Below are 16,079 nucleotides of genomic sequence, written 5' to 3' on the forward strand. Positions count from 1 at the left end.
ATTTTGTCCAAAACATTAACAAGACAAAGAGCCAAGAAAAGCACTTTTGGGTCAGAACAAGCCCAGAACACTAAGGGAGAAGGGATCAAGGAAGAAGCAGCTGGAAACACATGAGAAGGGTTATAATGGGAATATGACTGCTGTCACAGCCTCACTGGCATGACCTCTAATGGAACCATACTTTTTTTTAATATTAAAAAACAGGGAATTAAAACCATTTTGCAGACTCATGCAGAATGCGCAGGGAACAGAGAGGGATTTCTAACTTTATATAGGTCAAACATCCTCCATATGGGTTCACATAATACTCAGTACAACCACAGCCACTGCATAAAAATTAAGCTTCAAAGTACTCTTTGCTCTCTCCTGCCTGAAGAGCAGCAGAACAGTAATTCAGTTTGGATCAATACATGCTACGAGTGAAGGAGGATGGAGAACAATTGCCCATTTCTGCCGCTTCAGCTCGGGGGAAATTAGGATGGAAAACGCGGCCTGCCGTAGAGCAGAGGCTCCCATCAAGGCAGCTCCTGCTGCTGGGAGCGCTGGTGTGGGCAGGAAGCAGGTGGAAGGAGACCCCAGGCAACGGGACCGTGCGGGGATCTTCAGAAGCCTCCAAATGCTGGTCAGCCTCCAGCCACCTTCTCCACAAGACAGCGGCCTCCCTTGGCACGGTCCCTCTGAGAGACAGAGACTGCTCAGGTCAATGCTTTCAGGACAGCATCTGCAAAGAGCTGAGACAGAGAAGGAGCCCAGGGTGCTCAGGAGGCAGAGGGGAGCTCCATCACTGCCTCACAGGGTGGTTTGGGTTGGGAGGGACCTTTGAAGACCATCTAGTCCAACCGCCCTGCCACGGGCAGGGACATCTTTCACTGGATGAAGTTGCTCCAAGCCCTGTCCAGCCTGGCCTTGAACACTTCCAGGGATGGGGCGTCCACAGCTTCTCTGGGCAGCCTGTTCCAGTGTCTCACCACCCTCATTGTGCAACATTTCTTCCTGTGTCCAATGTAAACCTACCCTTGTTCAGTTTAAAACTGTTGCCCCTTGACCTGTCACTACAGGCCTTGGTAAAAAGTCTCTGTCTGTCTTTCTTAGAAACCTCCGTTATAAAGTGAAATACCACAATAAGGTCTCCCTGGAGCCTTTTTTCTCCAGGCTGAACAACGCCAGCTCTCTCAGCCTTTCTTCCTAGCAGAGGGGTTCCAGCCCTGGAACCATTTCTGTGGCTCCTCTGGACCTGCTCCAACAGGTCCATGTCCTCCTTGTGCTGGGGACCCCAGAGCTGGACACGGAGTTCCAGGGGGTCTGACCGGGGGGGCAGAGGGGCAGAATCCCCTCCCTTCACCTGCTGGCCACACTGCTGGTGATGCACCCAGGACACAGTTGGCTTTCTGGGCTGCAAGTGTACACGGCCACCTTATGTCCAGTTTTTCATGCATCAACATCCCCAAATCCTTCTCCAGAGGGCTGCTCTCAACCCATTTACCATCCCTCACTTCCCAGAGGCTGGCCCTCTCCTCTCTCACAGCGGAGAAGCTTTGAGCAAGCCAGCTCGAGGACATGAAAGGACTCCCCAGACCACTTCTCAGGGCACAACAGACCTCAGGTGTGGGTAAAATCTGTGGGGGAGGTTTTACGGATAGCAGGAGGGTTCCCATATGCTGCAGGATGGAAGCCTGCAGGGTGGCTTTCCAACGGGAAATGCCCACAGCCCAATCCGTCCTGTCCCCATCCCCAGAACAGCCCAAGCGTGACAGCCTTGGAAGATGTTCACAGGTCCACCAGGCCACTCTTTGCCACCCAGGCTCTCTCAAGGGACAGGACAAACCCCGGGGCAAAGCCACATTCCTGGGGCAACAGCCATCAGGTACCTCAGTGTCTGATGATGTTTCACTATCCGGCCGTTTTGGGAGAAGGTCCAATGCCCAGGCTTTACACACACACACACCAGCAGTAGAAACATAAAACAGCAAAGACTTCACTCTAATTGTGCAAGAATTAGCTCAGCCTTCTGATAGCAGGGTCCTGGAGGAGCCCGCAAGCTCCACCCTGAAGCCCACATCTTTCAGGAGCTGTTTGGCTTAAAGAAGAGGCAGCTTCTGCTCTGACAACCATCCTGCAGCAAACTCCAGCCCCTACAGAGAGCCTTGCCTGTGGGCTCACTACAGCCGTGCCGGGTGCTTACCTTCAGCTTCTCAAAGCGATCGCTGAGGGATGCCACTTGGTGGTCCCGGTGGCGTCCCACCAGTTTACATAAGGCACAGATGAGCTGGTCATCAGCAACACAGTACATGTTCACCTTCTCGTTCTCGTGCTCCAAGCACGTGAGTCCTCGGAAGTGCGCGTCGGGCACGGGCTCCACCAGGCGGTGGCTGGTGAAGGGCTTCTTGTTGGGGTGGGTGGCCCGCAGGCAGCGGTCGCAGTAGGACACCTCGCAGGTGATGCACGTCTTCACTGCATCCCGCGGGGGATCCTGCTCACAGAACTGGCAGGCGATCCTCTCGCCAGCCACGGACATGGTAGAGCTGTTGCGGTAGGTTCTCTCGCGGCGGCTCTCGCTGGGGGAGTTGGGGCCGCTCAGGGACGCCTTCTGGAAGCGGTCGATGATGTTTTGCAGTGTCACATTCCTCTTGAGGCCCTCCAGGCCTCGGTGGTTGAGGGAGATGACATAGCGGCACGTGGGGCACTGGAAGGCGGTGATGGGCTCGATGGACTCGCTGGAGGAGCAGCTGGACACCAGGACGCGGTGGGCGCAGCTGAAGCAGAGGCTGTGGGCACACGGCAGCAAGAGAGGGTCTTCAAATAACTCCAGACAGATTGGGCAGGTCAATTCTGACTCCAGTGTTTCCATCTTTAGTTAAAAAGATCCTGATTCAGCATCAAAAACCCGGGAAGGTGGTCTGGTACCTGGGAGAGAGGAGAGCAGAGACATGAGACAGTGGCCCTCCCGGGTAGCTCCTCTCCACCAGAAACTGGCGCCCGGGGGAGTCAGACACATCACCTCTGCAGCACCCTGATGCTCTTTACACCCCAACACTGTTACTACAGCCCGGCCAGGCTCACACAAGCACAACGGTCTGGCTGAACCATCTCAGCACACCATCCACCTGAGCCAAGCCACCGGCTCGGACCAGCACCAGAGATGCTGTAGGACAGGAGACAAGGCAGAAGGGGCAGCAGCAAGCTACTCTCCATCACCTTCCTGCGCAGCCAGGGAAGAGGACTTGGACAGCAAGGCTGAAGACAAAACCAGCAGAAATCACATGATTTCTTCTTTTAGCGAGCGCTGCCCAAGACAGGAATGGGGGGCTGTGCTAGTTTCCCATGCGTAACAGCTGTGCTGCACAGCAAAGACAGACCTCTAAATGTCCCCTCTAGCAGCTACACAGCCCTGTCTCCTTTTGGTGAAAGGGAAAAGGTGAATTGTCCTGGAAACTCTGAGCAAAGTGGGTCAGGAGCTCTACGGTACCATCCTCCTGCTCTCTGTTTCTCCCAGCCGTCGTCTTTTAGAAGTGGGACAGGGAAGGAAGAGCAGCAAAATTACAATCTGCAACTTCCATCTCAGCTGTCCTCTGCTGCACTCCAGCAACAACCAGGGATGCCCAAATCAACTCCAGCTGGAGGCAAACAAGCTCACATTTTTAGATCACCTCCCCTGCACGAGGCTGGAAACAGGCTCTCCGCAAGCCACCATCACACCGGTTCCAGCTCCGGTTTTGCAGAGCACCAAGCCACACCACGAGTCCTGGCTGTCCCCACTGGCATCCCAGCACACCCCCAAATGCTGGTCCCCCTGTGTGCCCAGCAGCCTCTGAGCTCCGTCTCCGGCCGGGCTGCAGGACAATTCTCCATCTGAGCTAAAGAACCCAGGAGCAGCGGGCATGGGGGCAGCACACCGACAGCCCATCTAAATAAAGCCCCACCAGACCCCCAGCAGGCACAGGCTGCAAACCCACCGTCACACCTCATGTTGGCTTCTGGCAGGTCCGCGCAACCAACGGGGAAGAGAAAAGCAGCCTGGCAGGCACTGAGAAGAGAAATCGCGTGTTTCCCACCCTCCCGACCCAGCTTTGCCACAGCCATGTGCAGTGATGGGGACTAATTAGCAAGGAGGAGGACAGGTTGGGCTTTGCAGCAGCCCCACCGCCTCTGGCTCTGCCCTGCGTTAGAGGCAAACCAACTAATCAGCCCCGCTGCTTCCCCACAGTGACCCAGGGGAAGGAAGCGCTTGAAGAGCTGCTCACTGCTCTGAATTAGTGTGTCGCTGCTCTGGGCTGACACTGGCTGGAAATATCTCCTGCAAGGGAAAGGCAGCGTTTAATCATCTGGGAAGGGGGTGCAGGGCAGGAGCTGAGCCCTCCGGGGAATGCTGCGTGCCAGGGGGACAGCACGAGCTGGGCAGGAGGAGCTCCCAGCCCGGGAAGCACAGAACGGGCAGGCTGGGGATTTCTTTCCAAATTCATGGTGAGATGGCCTCTGATGATGGGGACACCTACAAAGCGGCTCTGGTGCCGGTACCCCACAGGTGGGAGTGGCATAGCTGGGCGTTACCACCTGCTAGTCACAATCCTGGAGCAAGGACGCCGGGTCCCAAGCCGTCACCTTCTCTTTTTCAAGTCCAGAGACCCAAAGTACATTCATCTCTCTAGGCCACATCCCAGCAGCCTTCACCAGAAATGAGGCTTCGCTTTCTAATGAACTTGAAGTCAGGAGGAGACCAACAGCAGCAGCAATCACCCAGGGGAAACGGCACGGTGTCATCCCCTCAGATCCAACTGCCCCGGCTTCTTCCTTTGTTCCATTCCCACTGCACGTCACCACCACTGACCAGCAGCCATCACCGATGACAGCTCGCGGATCCCAAATTTAAGCTACAGACCCAACAACCCCTCATCAACATAGAACATTTCTCACCTTGTTCGCTTGCAAGAAATGCTGCACTGGGCGTTATTGCATCCCACTCCCATTAACTGATGCGTTCAGGCTTTGTGTGATGGATGTTGGGTTTGAGAGCTAAGCATTGCTCTGCTGTCTGCAGGTGCCAAAAAGCCACTCAAAGTCAAGGTCGGGGTAGCAGCGCCTCTATCCATAACTGTGCCTTTTTGATGTACCCCATTCTGGAATATTGTGTCCAGTTCTGGCCCCTCAGTTCCAGAAGGACAGGGAACTGCTGGAGAGAGTCCAGCGCAGCCACGAAGATGCTGAAGGGAGTGGAGCATCTCCCGTGTGAGGAAAGGCTGAGGAGCTGGGGCTCTGGAGCTGGAGAAGAGGAGACTGAGGGCTGAGCTCATTCATGGGGATCAATATGGAAAGGGGGAGTGTCAGGAGGATGGAGCCAGGCTCTTCTGGGTGACAACCAGTGATAGGACAAGGGGCAATGGCTGCAAACTGGAACACAGGAGGTTCCACTTAAATATGAGAAGGAACTTCTTCCCGGTGAGGGTGCCAGAGCCTGACCCAGGCTGCCCAGGGAGGTTGTGGAGTCTCCTTCTCTGCAGACATTCCAACCCGCCTGGACACCTTCCTGTGTAACCTCATCTGGGTGTTCCTGCTCCGGCGGGGGGATTGGGCTGGATGAGCTTTCGAGGTCCCTTCCAGTCCCTGACATTCTGGGATTCTGTGAAGAGCATCAGGAGACAGATTCAGCCTCTTCTTTCTCACCTGTGCTCCGGATTGCTCCCGACATGCGGTGCACACGGTGCCGCCGGGACATCTTCAGGCCCAGCAAAGGGAGCTGCGAGCGATGCCCGCCCTGCAGAATGCCCCAAGCAGTCCCCCTGGTCCGGCGGGGAGGTGGCAGCAGGGGCAGGAGCAGTCCCACCTTTCGCAGCTGTTTTCTGATTCAAGTCCTCCCAAAAAGTGGCTTCAGAGCCTCAAGTGATCGAGTGCTCGCCATGTGCTCCGGGGTGGGCTCCAGCCTCACCAGGCTCTGCCTGCCCACCCCGGCTGCTTCCAGCAAATGGCAAATCACACAGGAGCCCTGCTGGGACCTGCCTGCACCAGTCCCTGCCTATCTCCCTGCCTATCGCACCATCTCTTCCTAATTGCCTGAAATAGGATTTGCAAGTGCCTGGAGGAGATCTTGAGCTCTGCCCTGCACCAGCTCAAGGGGCTTATAAAATTAAGCAATTGGATATTTAGATATGTTAATGCTGCAGCAACCTTATCAAGCCCTGCCCAAATGCAGCATTACACACACACGCACGCGCGCGCGTATATTTTTTTCCCTCCCACAAGAGAGACAGTGGAAAAGCAGCTGCATCCACAAGAGCTGAGGAGCGCACAGGCTCCCAACGGCTTCCTCTCTGTGGCCCCTGGTGTGCTCCTCAAGCCTCAGAACCCATCTCAGCCATGGGAAAGCGATGAGGAGGAAACGCTCCTGGCCGCCTGCCCAGGAGCTCTTGCACACCCTGCAGCAGCCGTCCCCGGTCGCAAGCCAGATGTGCCGGGCTCCCCGTGGCTCTCCAAACCCAGCGGGACGGGGGAGCTCCAGTTGCGCAGCCAGAACACATCCCCCCCGCCACCACCGCAGCCATGGGCAGCTCCCCAGCACTTCCTTTGGGGCATTCACGCTTTAAAACCTTACAGACTGCTTTCGAATCAGGGTTGCTCCCTTGCTTTGCTACGATGCTCCAGGTAGAGCAGCTGCTTTGCCATGAGAGCCTGACACTCCTGGCTGCAGGTACAACTCCAGCACGGGGAGCAGAGCACCTCTCACCTCCCCGATTCACCCACAGATTATTTCTGGCCAGCAAAACACAAAGGAAAAAAAAAAAAAAAAAAAAAAAGAAGGACAAGAACAGGATTGGATTCAGAGTCTGACCAAGATCAGGAAAACAATTTAAAAATAAGAATTTTGGGGAGAAGCTCCCCAACAGCCTCTGCAGAGCTGTGCAAGAGCCACCCATTGCTGGCCGACCTCCCGCCTGCCTTTGAAGCGCTATCCGAGGCAAAAACATGCAACAAACTTAAACAGCCTTTTGCTTTGTTCCTGAGGGTCGTTCTTATGTTAATCTTGTTTTCCTTGCTGGGACAACATCCTTCAGATCTGAGATAACTGAGAGGAGCCAGGCTGGAGCAGAGGCAGGGCCGCTCAGAGATGCACCTGGCTGAAGCAGTTGGTGCTGCTTTCGAAGCCTTTCATGCCTCTCCCTTTGATGTGCGCTTTGATGTCCAGGATTGACGTGGCATGAGGAACAGCTGATTAGATTAAAATCTGCTTTGTTTAGACTCATTAAGTCCCTAAATATAAAAGTTATAAAACACTAACACGGTTCACAAACAGCCCCCCCTGTCACTTGTGCCAGAGGGTCAGCCAGTCCGGCCACACTCGCCTTGGCCTCTGGGGAAACTCCAGCAGCCAGCGGCTGGGCAAGGCTGCAACTACAAAAAGCAGCTGTTTAACGAAGCGTAACATAAAACCAAACATTTTTGCCACGGAAACGCCTGGGTGGGACTTCTTCCATTGCGTAACACACGGAGGCACGCGGCGTCCTTCCAGCGTGCTCGCGGGGTGCCGTTGCTTGGCACGACGGCGGTGACGAGCAGCTTTAGGTGGGTGCCAGGGGCAGGTCCGTCTGTGCACAGGTGAGATGTGAGCCGAGCACCCGCCTGCATCCCTGTGACCTGTCCCCCCGTGCTGCGGGTGTCACACATCCCCACGTGCTGCTCCACACCTCCCCACGTTCACCTCCCAGCTGATGGGAAACACGACCCACGGAGAGGACAGACACAGCAGATGCACCTGGACATGGTCCCTGCATCCTCGCCAGGGTCACCGCACAGGGTGGTGGGAGACCTCATCAATGTTTATAAATATATAAAGGGTGGGTGTCAGGAGGACGGAGCCAGGCTCTTCTCAGTGACAACCAACAGTAAGACAAGGGGTAATGGGTTCAAGCTGGAACACAAGAGGTTCCGCTTAAATTTGAGAAGAAACTTCTTCTCAGTGAGGGTGACGGAACACTGGAACAGGCTGCCCAGGGAGGTTGTGGATTCTCCTTCTCTGGAGACATTCAAAACCCGCCTGGACGCCTTCCTGTGTAACCTCACCTAGGTGTTCCTGCCCTGGCAGGGGGATTGGACTAGATGATCTTTCGAGGTCCCTTCCAATCCCTAACATTCTGTGATTCTGTGATTCTGTGAGACCACTGGGTGCCACTCGGAGCCCCCACGCCAGCCCAGCAGCAGGGAACGGCACTTGCACCCCAGCCCTCTTCTTCCCGAAGGGACAAACCTCAGCGGCAGCACTAGGCGTGAACACCCCCAGACTCCACAGCCCTTTGCCCACATCGGCAGACGCCGCTCTGCCCAACACACGCACGTACCAGCGCGTCAGCTGAGACCCAGCGCCTCCCGCTTGCGGGATAGAAACGACTCCGATGACAAGTTGTTGCTGATGCTGAGGAACAGAACTGGCTGTGATAAACTGAGCTCTGTTCAAAGCCCAAGGGAAAGAGACAGAGAAAAAATAAAAAACCAAAAAAAAAAATCGACGACTGCCAAAGAAAGAAGGGCAGAGCCAGAAGGGAAGGAGGAAGGCAGCAAGCACCAGGGTGAGCAAAGCGAGTGCTCTGGAGCCGGTGGCAAAGCCAGCCACAAAGTCCACTGGGACACAGAGCAACTGGTGCTTTTACACCGAGTTCGGCTTTTGGATGGGCTCTGAAACCCACACACTGACTCAAAGCAGCACGAGCGTGGCAAGCCCCAGGGGTGCGCGTGATATCCTCAGCAAATTATACCAAGGGTCGTTTGATACCAAGGTTCCCCTACTGCCTCTTGCAAATTATTATTTTTACAAGACTAAAGACACATGCTTCACTGCAACCTCGAGCTCAAAGGTTCATCATGAGTGATGCAGAGGTCTGACACCAAGGAAAGAACAGAGCAGAGAGAGAATCGGTAGGAGATGCGGCTCATATCACCCCATCTAAACCTGCGAGGGGACATCTCAGTGTACATCACTCAAGGCCATGGTCAACCAGCCCCAAACTGCCCTTGATTTCTCTGTCTTCAGTCAGCCCAAAACTACCCATGCTCTTTCTGCTTCTGATTTCTCCTTGGCCCCTGGTGCAAGAAACTCTTGCTCACACATCCACACCATGCAAGTCCTGTGCCATGGAGTTCGGATACCAAAAATCAGCACAACGTATTGTGTGTGTTTAAAACTAAGAGCTGCAATTTCTTTTTATTTCTTGGGCTTGGCCACAACTACATCTTGAAGTCAGTCCTCCTGCTCTTGCCCACAGCCAGACACACAGTTCTTCCGAAGCCCTGCAAGTTATGGGTTTGATTTATTTAGGATGCAATTCTCAGTGCTCTCCAGGCATCCGTGTATAATTATTGTATAACTACGGGTGATTTATCAGGCTAAAAAAAAAAAAAAAAAATTAGTCCCATCCAGCATTTGGCTTTGCTACCATGTGGTGGTCACAGGTCAATGTATCTTGTGCATGGCACGTATCAGCACCTGCTTTCCTGAAGGGTTACAGAGAATTTTAAACTCAACAATGTACATCTCTGCAGGTCACATTTTCCCCTCCGGCACACCCTCCTGACTTCTGCCAGCCTTCACTATAACCAATGCTTGCTAAGTCCACCTGAAGTGCCTCCTGGTCTCCCCCAGCACCAAAGCTGGACAAGGCTTTGCCAGCCTGTCAGCACCCCACATTGCAAACCACCTCTCCTCTCTGGACCTGCTATTTTTCCTTCCACCACCCCCCAAAAGCTTCAGCCCAAATTGCTCAGCCACTTCCAAGAATGAGGCATTCAGAAAAGCTATGTTGCTCCACCCGTGTGTTAAAAAAATAATAAAATATGGCAACCCTTTCCTTAATTGGCTCTATGACAGCAGGATATAAAATCTGGGCAGCAGTTGTCTGTGTGCTTTTTGTTGTCCTAGGGAAAATTATCACAAAATTGGATCGTTGTACAGGGAGAACTAAAAAAACCTCCATCCAGCAGCTACGTTCCATCCTCCAAAGCTTCGGCTGAGCAGGACCTTCCCGCAGCGGCACGGACCCGCTCCCCGGTTCCATGGGGATTTGGGGCTCCCCCTGCCCTGCTGACCACACTGTGCTCCTGCAAACATCAGCCTTCCCAACAAACCTCCCTAAAACTCCCCTTGGGACAGGTTGGTCCCAAGAGAAATTGAGATCCTACAAGGGAAAATAGCCCCCGACTGCGTAATTAACAGCAGCTTCCTATCCAACAAAGATACCCAAGGGAGAGAGAGGGGAGGCGATCAGGCTCACCCAGCCAATTTAGACCTAGCGTTACCTAATTTTTCCGTGCCTGACTCAGAACCTTGATAAGCTGGTGCATGTGGAGCTGCTGTGCATATTTAACACTAAAATTCAAGCTTAAAGCCCCAGACGGTGAAGAGCATCCTTCAGCCATCACTGCAGCACGTGCCTCTTTGCCTGCTCTTTCCTTCCAGTAAATCTGAAAACAATGAACAGAATCTGGCCTTTCCTCCCACAGCTCCGGCCTCAACAGTTTCCTTAATAACTTAGTGCATTTGTCCAAGGCTTTCTGAAAATCCAAATAATTCATCTCCCAACTGCTCTCCTCAATCACCTTGCCGCGATACTGACAAAAAGAATTAAAAAACCCCCGATTAAACTGGATTTCCTGAATAAAAGCCGTGTGTTGCCCTTTATCACACTGAAGCGCAGATTCCACATGAGCTTTAATTATTTTCTCCACTAATTTGCTTGGTGCTAAAATAAAGCTGGCTGCTCTGTAATTCCCACAGTTCTTCTCATACCTCTTTAAATTAAGGACAGAGCAGAAGCAGCTGCGCTTCCATGCAGCAGTCATTTTTAATGGGAGATACTCTTTGCTGGCAGTTCAGCCGCTTCATTGTTAAATTCCCTCAGCAGAGCTGGTTGGAGCCCACTGGGCGCTGGTGATTTCTTGCTCCGTAATTTCTCCGTTTGCACAGTACCTTATTCCCCTGAGGAATTTTATCTTCACCGCTGCCCACGTTGTCTTGACTGATGGGATGAAACTGTTCTGCTTCATCACAACATCCTCTTCCTCCAGTCCAGACCTTGGGTGCCCCTTAAACACCTCAGCCTCCCTGCCACCCTAAGAAGGGGATTATGCCTAACGTGTAAACTCCGCACAAGCCTTAGTAACCACCATGCAGACAGCGCCCCAAGCCAGGGCGCTCCAGCCCCGCCCAGGTCACCAGTACAGTACATCCCACCGACCGCTGCTCCCATCCCCACCGCAGCAGCTCCCGCGCTGCCCCTCCAGCTGCTCTGGTTTGGGGTGCCGCATTTTCCACCCCGCTTCTCTCTCTTTTTCTTCCTGATATCATCTCTCCATTTGTCAAGCAGCTCCACGAGCCTCCGCCACTCCTCACCCCCCAGGGATTTATGTAGTTTCTATACACACAAGACGCCTTCACCCTGGCAGCCTCTCCCCGATACTCCTCCAAACATGCTGCCCCCAACTCAGCACCTTCCATTCAGCACACCCAGCCATCCATCCCCTTCTGCCAGCGATGGAGCTGAATGTTTCCCATTGCTTTAAATGTCTAGTAATACTTTTACAGCTGTGCAGAGATCAATCGATTACGCTATTTGTTCTGGCGACACCATGAAACCTTCCCATCTGCAGCCACCTCTGATTCGCCCAGTGTAAAATGGACAGTCGCACTCCTGCAGGCTGGAAAATACGATATGGGAAGGGCTCACAACAACAGGGGGTTTTTATTGGCCTAAAAATCATCAGCTGCTAATGTTGTCTTTGTCTAGCCTGATAGGATTGCAGTGTAGGATGAAGCACAAAGGTTGTGGTGTTGTTTTAAGTAGGTGGTGACACAAGCCATCACCAAGCTGTGCTCCCCATCCACCAGTTATCAGGTGCCAGCCTTGCAGCACACAGTTTGGATTTTGTGGAGATCTTGAAAGCACCTCAAACCCACCGGCATCCACGACAGCCCTCCACAGATGGAGATGAGTGCTTTACCTGTAGAGGCAAAGCTTTCAGTGTGAGCCCAGCACCACTCACAATTTGGATGAGCTCACTGGGGAGCACAAGCAGCTCCAAGGAGCTTCTCTTAGGGTACCCGCATGGGGCAAGGATGCTCTGGCCAAAGCCCGTGAGGTTTCCATCAGGGAGAGACCTCATTCACCTCCAAGGCGTCAGAGAGGCAAGCACCAAACAAAGCTCGCCTGTTTTTTCTCCAGTTACATCCTGGTGAAAGGGAAGATTTTACATCTTTCCTACAAATGGTAGCTCAGCAGCACGCACAAGGCACTGCGCTCTGCCCAGCTCAGCAAGCTGACAGCTCCCGAGTGCTCCCGCGGGACCTCAGCAAAGCACATGCCCACCAAAGCCGCCCAAGGAATCCAGTGTTTGGACTTGACGATGTGCAAGGTGGATTAGGGAGACATTTCCTGCAGTTTGCTCACCAGCTCTTGCAGCTGTGCACATGAGAATTGCGCCGTATAGACTTCTCAGTAGCTGGAGCAGAAATCCCACGCAGCAACGGTGCGTATCACCCTCCGCTAGACTTAACGGGCAATTCCCACAGACATGGCATGGAAACCTTCCCCTACTACATCCTTCAGTCGCCTGGGGGTTGACAGGACACAAAAAGGTACAGGGCATCTCTCCGGTCCCCTCCGATTCACAGGTCCCTGGAGTGCATCACAGTTGCTTATGATTCCAACTGAATGCCACAGCTCCCCAGGGCCCTCTGCACTCCAGCAACTGGTAAATCCAGGGACCGCCGCAGCCAGGCTCACCCTCCGGCAGGCAACAGCCCATCACAGACCTCCTCTCCACGCATTGTGCAATGTCCATCCGTCTGTCCCAGCCTCCCCAGCTGTGCGCTTCTGCCTGGCACTGCCAAAGCCCAGCAGCCCCTGTCCTTCTGCCACCAGCAGCTGCCACAACTCTGGGGCTGAAGCCCCACAGCTCCGGGGCCACAGCGATGCTGGGAGGACTGCTGGAGCCAGGGACATCTGCAGGCACATGGCTCCGAAGGCTGCAGTGGCAGGGGGAGCAGCCCTACCTTCCCAGGATGGGCTCAGATACGAGTGAGCCACTTCAGCCTGGTCATGGAGAAAAGCAGCTGGGGACTTGGCGTGCCACCAAACTGGCACGTCCACGGCTCCCATGGCCCTGGCAGCCCTGCCACGGCCCTGCAAATCCTCCTTCCCTCGCCCGCCAAACCCCATCTCTGCCCCAGGTCTCACCACCACCCTCCCTCCTTCGCCTGTTGTGCAGTTATTTGCTCTCCTGCCACCCTGGTCTAACACCTTCTCCTCCATTGCCCAGCACGGTCAGCTGCTGCTGCAAAGCAGGCGAGCAAAACACAGCACTGGCATCAGCACTGGCAGCTCCTGAAAAAAGACCTGTGCTCGGCTGGCTCCTGCCAGACCACACATTGCAGCAGCTTTTCAGTCCAAGTCTTTCCTTTTCTCCAAGTGCACCCCGCAGCTCTGCGTCCTTTTCCTCTTCCTCAGCCACCACCTGCAATGCAGCTCCAGCCCAGCGACGTCCCTGGAAGCAGCCAGAGGCCCCTGGCCCTGCAGGGACGAGGGGACGGCATGGCTGCAAATGCAGTGCAGCAGCAGCTGATGCTTTATAATAACCTTTCGGGCTCAAGAGCAAGTGATGGCTTCTATTGCCCAGACAGATGCTGCACAGAGAGGCATCCAGCTCTGCAAAGAGTTGCAGCAGTCAAAGACTCGAACGATGCAGCACCACGTCAGGCACTGCTGGGGCGCACAGCCATTAGTAACAGAACGAGCAGAGCTCCCCACACCACCACCCAGCACCCCACTTTCTACCTGCACCAACCGTTAAAGCTCAGCTCCTTCACTAAACCAGAAGCCAGGCAAGGCAGGGCAGGCAGCTGCGCGTAAATCCTCTGCTGACGTTGGAGCAGCTGGGTGGCCGAGGAGAAGCATATTTCAAGGGTGAAGCCCTCAGTCTCTCTGGAGGCTGGAGAAGCAGCAGCTCACTCCAGCATTCACAGCCCTTGAATCATAGAATCACAGAATGTCCTGAGCTGGAAGGGACCCATCAGGCTCATGGAGTCCAACCCCTGTCCCTGCACAGGACACCCCACAGGTCACAGCGTGTGTCTGAGGACGTTGTCCAGTCTCTTCTTGAACACTGTCAGGTTGGGGCCGTGACACCTCCCTGGGGAGCCTGTCCCAGTGTCCAGCACCCTCTGGGTGAAGAACCTTTTCCTGATGGCCAACCTAAACCTCCCCTGGCCCATCTTCCTGCCATTCCCTGGGGTCTGTCACTGTCACAGAGAGAAGAGCTCAGCCCTGCCCCTCCTGCTCCCCTGCTGAAGCTGCAGCCCCACGAGCTCTGCCCTCAGTCTCCTCTTCTCCAGGCTGAAATCCCCTGGCACCATACCTGGGGATGGGCATCCTGCAGGGACTGCGCCCCATGAGCCACGCCACGATTATTCCCACTCCAGTGTTTCCTACTGGGCCACCACGTTTCAACACAGAACACAAGCACTGCTCACACATGGGGGTGCAAGGTTTAAAGAGGTGCTCAGAAATGAAGTGAGGCAACGAAGGCGAGGCTGGGCTCACGGCAAAGTCCACCGCAGGAGAAGAGACAGACCCAAACCTGGGGCAGTCCTGGTGCTGCTGCAACGTGAGCACGGCACGGTGAGGAGCCAGCCCATCGCTGGTGCTCTCCAGGGACCCTCATGCTGTGCAAACCTTGAGACTGCTACTGAAGGGTCATTTATTGAGGGCAGAACGAAGACAGACCCTCCACCAAAGAAGGTGTTCCTCCCGCACAGAATGGCCCCATCCCAGCAAAGGTGCAGAGCCGAGCATGCCAGCCCGGTGCTTGGCAGCCCCCTGCCACAGAGCAGCACCAGGCAGCCCCTCAGGGGAAGGGAGAAAACTTGAATGGGGCCATGCAAGCAAGGCACGGCTCCAAAAAGGCCAGGAGCTGCCGCCTGGACCAAGGTTTCCACCAATGTCTTGGCTTGCTAAGGGCTACCGTGTGTCTCCGTAGAGCAGTTCAGACAACACTCCAAAGAGCACCTGTGCCACAGCACTGTGTCAGCCCATGAAAAAGTGAGCTGCAATGTCGCTTCAGTCCCACCTCATTGCTCAGTGCTGCCAGCAGGAAGGAGCCTATTCCGACCTCCCCACGGAGATCCCCGCCTCGCACACTGCAAACTGGAGGTCGTGCATGTCAGCCCAGAGCCAGCTGGTGACACGGAGCCTGGCCGGGCTGCCCCAGCCTCCAAACCCCAAAACCACTAAACCCGGCGGATGCCACGGGTTGAGAAATTCAAAGGCTATTGTGCTGCTTTGTCAAAGTTTAAATATATCTGCACAGGCTCCTTGGGGTTGCATTCCTGGTAAAGCGGGTAAGATAAACAAGGCTTCCTACAGGAACTTAAGACAATAGGGGAATAATTAGCATTAATCCTCAATGCAGAAACAATGCAGGTAGCAGATATTTTGGACTTTCACACCCTACCCCCACCACATTCAGGAAGAGGCACCCAGATCGGTGTAACTTGGCCCACAGGCCTCAGCTAAAAGACACAAACTATTTAAAAAGAAAGAAGCAGCACACCATGGGAGTCGAGGGAGCAGCCCAGGGCTCCGCTGTTTCAGGCTTCCCTTGCACAAGGAGGCTGGCACACGGGACATGTCTTTTGGAGACACGTTTTTCCCAGCGTACCTGGGCTCATGCTGTGGGCACACTCATGACAAGGGTCCCAGGGCAGAAGATTTGGGGACAGTTTGCGCTTGTGCTCCAGCCCTGTTTTTGCTTCCAGCACAGCACATCCAGCCATGCCGCACTGAACCAGCGACAAGCAAACTGCGAGGAAAGCTCCCGCGTTGGTGCAGGACTCCAGCACAGAGCGGCGGACGCAGCTGCAGAGCCCACTCCTCCCCCTGCAGCCAGGCCAGAGGACGTTGGAGATCCTCTCCTGCTACAGTTACCATCGCTTCATTTCAGAGAGGGACAAATCAAGGCTTGTTTTCAAATCGCAGGAATTTTTTAAACCATTTTCCTACGCCAGCCTCTTGGGAGTGCTCTGTACGTAAGCCAGATTTCCCAGTTCT

General features: G+C 54.5%; 1 protein-coding gene across 2 annotated transcripts in view; it reads right to left on the reverse strand.

Moving 5' to 3' along the window:
• MID2 (midline 2) overlaps positions 1 to 16,079 on the reverse strand; it is a 114,825-nt gene that overhangs the window by 86,905 nt on the left and 11,841 nt on the right. For both annotated transcript variants that reach the window (XM_065643510.1, XM_065643509.1), the window contains exon 2: positions 2,183 to 2,904. In XM_065643510.1, the coding sequence (XP_065499582.1) occupies positions 2,183 to 2,848 (666 nt within the window). In that variant the 5' untranslated portion in view covers positions 2,849 to 2,904. The remainder of the gene's footprint in view (positions 1 to 2,182; positions 2,905 to 16,079) is intronic.

Source organism: Caloenas nicobarica, chromosome 12, assembly GCF_036013445.1.
Source record: "Caloenas nicobarica isolate bCalNic1 chromosome 12, bCalNic1.hap1, whole genome shotgun sequence".
NCBI lineage: Eukaryota > Metazoa > Chordata > Aves > Columbiformes > Columbidae > Caloenas > Caloenas nicobarica.